Source organism: Lithobates pipiens, unplaced genomic scaffold, assembly GCF_037356315.1.
Source record: "Lithobates pipiens isolate NorthernLeopardFrog02 unplaced genomic scaffold, aLitPip1_a1.2 Scaffold_8, whole genome shotgun sequence".
NCBI classification, from domain to species: Eukaryota; Metazoa; Chordata; class Amphibia; order Anura; family Ranidae; genus Lithobates; species Lithobates pipiens.
In genome coordinates this window covers 652,647,117-652,649,946 of record NW_027507903.1, presented here as the reverse complement: position 1 = coordinate 652,649,946, position 2,830 = coordinate 652,647,117, and the positions used below count along the sequence as shown (strand labels likewise).

General features: G+C 47.5%; 1 protein-coding gene across 1 annotated transcript; it reads right to left on the bottom strand.

Annotated features, from left to right (window-relative positions):
• Nucleotides 1–513: 513 nt before the first annotated feature.
• On the bottom strand, nucleotides 514–2,473 carry LOC143961716 (E3 ubiquitin/ISG15 ligase TRIM25-like). Its single transcript, XM_077471045.1, has 2 exons — nucleotides 1,574–2,473; nucleotides 514–1,429 (listed from the first exon to the last, which is right to left on the bottom strand). Exons 1-2 carry the CDS (start codon nucleotides 2,451–2,453, stop codon nucleotides 744–746), a joined length of 1,566 nt encoding a protein of 521 aa, XP_077327171.1. The 5' UTR covers nucleotides 2,454–2,473; the 3' UTR covers nucleotides 514–743.
• Between the last annotated feature and the right edge of the window lie 357 nt (nucleotides 2,474–2,830).

The following is a 2,830-nucleotide window of genomic DNA, read 5'->3' as shown; positions in this document are numbered from 1 at the left end:
TGCGCGCCCAGTGCCACCACATTTCTGGTGGCCAACAGAAAGCTGCTTCCGATCGGGAGCTTCTCAATCCTGTGACCCCCCGTGACAGCCAATCACAGCGGTCATATGATCATAATCCCAGCCTCACCTTCTGGCACCCTAAACCGCTTAAAGGACTGGAAGGCGCTGGCGCCAAGGGGTTAAGCTGAAAGTTCTATTGGGATTTAATGACATCACAGAGTTCAAGAACTCTGATTGGATTAAGATGAGACATTAATAAGAACATGTTGTGGTGTAAATTTCCAGGGGGCGACATAGAGCAGTGCAGAGCTCAGACCCCCCGACCCTGTATAAAGGAGATAGATGACAGACCTGTCCGTTTTGTTCTCTTTTCTCACTCTAACCCTACACTTTATCTCCCCTCCCCCACATTTCTGGGGGTTCAGTCCTCCTGAGAGGGGTACACCCGGACACACAATAATGTTACTTTGTACATCAACAAACCAAAAAAAACATCATCTCACACCTACAGTATAAAGTGACTTTTTCTATTCTACTCATTTATTTCCTCTATTACATTGCAGATCAGCATGATTTTGTAGCACGGCCTCCTATTTCTGTAACCTGCACCCTGATTTGTACTGTACCCCAAACTACAATAAAAGAGACACCGACTGGATCCCCCACCATCAGCCCCATTGGATGAATATTTAACCCATCTGACCCTCCCTTACTATGATGTCAGCAGTCTCTGGGCAGAGCTCTCACATCTCCCGCCTCCCCCCACAGATCTTCATACAACCACTATATACCCATATCCCAGCATGGAGGGGCTCAGTGAAGGTGGTGGTGAAGGTGTGGAGGTGTCGGATCGGGTCACACAGATCATAAAAGGAGATCCACCCGACCTCATAATCCAGATCTATCCTGACTCTGTTACTGGAGATGTTGGTGGGTAAAGGGATATATCTACTGTCATGTATCACCTTATACTGATTATAATACCTCTCCAAACCCCAGGACTTCTTATTCTTTCCAATCCCTGACTGCCCCCCTCTCCTGTCTATACTGGGGTAACACATCCCGACTCTCCATATATTTGATCCCCCGACATCCACTTCCCAGTAATGTCTCCCTGAGGAGAAACTCCGACTGCTCATCACCTGAGGACATTGAAATCTCTCTGGTGTTTCTGGGTGATTCTGGTTTCTATCTGACCTGGATACAGTTTTCCTGTCATCTGATATCTGTAGACGATTATTAGCTGTGTTTACATTCAATAATATGTCTGCAGCTCCCTGTATAGAGAAGTATACATTTACCTCTGTTATTATATCAGATAAACCTGTGTGTAAGACCCCCGCCACATCCAGACCCCCTCCATCATGGAGGAGTTTCTCATGTCTCTCTCTGTCCTCATTATCTCCATCCTCAGTATCACACAAGTCACCTGTGTCCGATTCCTCATTATCTTCAACATCAGTATCATACAAGTCACCTGTGTCTGATTCCTCATTATCTTCATCCTCAGTATCATACAAGTCACCTGTCTCTGATTCCTCATTATCTCCATCCTCAGTATCATACAAGTCACCTGTGTCTGATTCCTGTAAGAAAGTCAGTGGATCCGTCACGTTACACAGCTCCTCAATGTGACGCAACTTCCTGGACAGCTCCTCCTTCTTTATTTCCAGATCCCGGATGGAGATGGAGATCCGCTCTGCCCTCCCGGAGATGTCCCTCAGGACCCTCTTCTCCAGGTCTTCCAGACGTCTCCTGAGATCTCTAAACAGGGCAGTGACTCTCTCGGTGTCACCAGCGGCTTCTTCTTCTACTTTCCTCCGGTGTTCCTGCAGACTCTGGACTCTTTCCTCCGTCTCCTCTCTCTTTGTCAGAAGTTTCTGCAGAACATTCCTCAGTGTCTTCTTCTTCTTCTCAGAAGCCCCATCCAATGACTCCATCGCATGTCCTTTATGTTCTTCAATCACACATAACTTACATACACAGGTCTCATCCTCAGTGCAGTAATACTCCAGGATCTTCTTATGGACGGAGCATTTCCTGCTCTCCATGGACAAGGTGGGGTCACATAAGACGTGTTCTGGGGACTTTTTGTGGACTCTCAGGTGTTTATCACACAGAGAAACCTCACAGAGCAGACAGGATCTAACAGCAGGTACAGGAGAGTCCACACAGTGAGTACAGAAGACCCCGGACTCCTCCCGATATTGATGAGCAGACAGGAAAGTCTCTGCTATGTTACGTAGTGTTATGTTCCTGTGCAGTGCAGGCCGATCCGGAAACTTCTCTCTACATTCAGGACAGGAATATCCTCCAGACCCCTCCTGTGTATCCAGCGCACCATCAATACAGACCCGGCAGAAGTTGTGACCACATCTCAGCATTACAGGATCCGTATAAATGTTCAGACAGACGGAACATTCCAACTCAGCTCTCAGATCACCAGACGCCATCGCTGACAGCAGACGAGGAAATGAAATTCTGACACAGGAGAAGAATGCAGTTGGGAGGGTCACATTCCTCTACACAGGGTGAGGCTGGGCTGTGACTTGTACTGTAGTCATAGGATTAGTTATATGGAAGGACCAGTGGCGGTTCGTCCATAAAGGGCGCAGGAGCGCCGCCCCCCCCCCCCCGTCACTCGCTCTATCACATAGTTAGATTCATACATTGTATGAATCTATCTATGGTCGCCGCTGCCGCCCCCTATTCATGTACCCGGCCCCTTGTCAGGCACCGGTAGGGTTGCCACCTTTTCTTCAAGTCACACCCGAATAGTTAAGCAGCACACACCAATTTTTTTTTATAGTATAAACTTTATGTATATTTT

What these genes read in the sequence shown, in the direction of transcription:
- LOC143961716 (XM_077471045.1), bottom strand. Translation starts at nt 2,453, where the DNA reads ATGGCGTCTGGTGATCTGAGAGCTGAGTTGGAATGTTCCGTCTGTCTG. An exon ending in CTTACAGGAATCAGACACAG is followed by an intron (nt 1,430 to 1,573) that starts GTGACTTGTATG and finishes AATCGGACACAG; the next exon opens with GTGACTTGTGTGATACTGAG.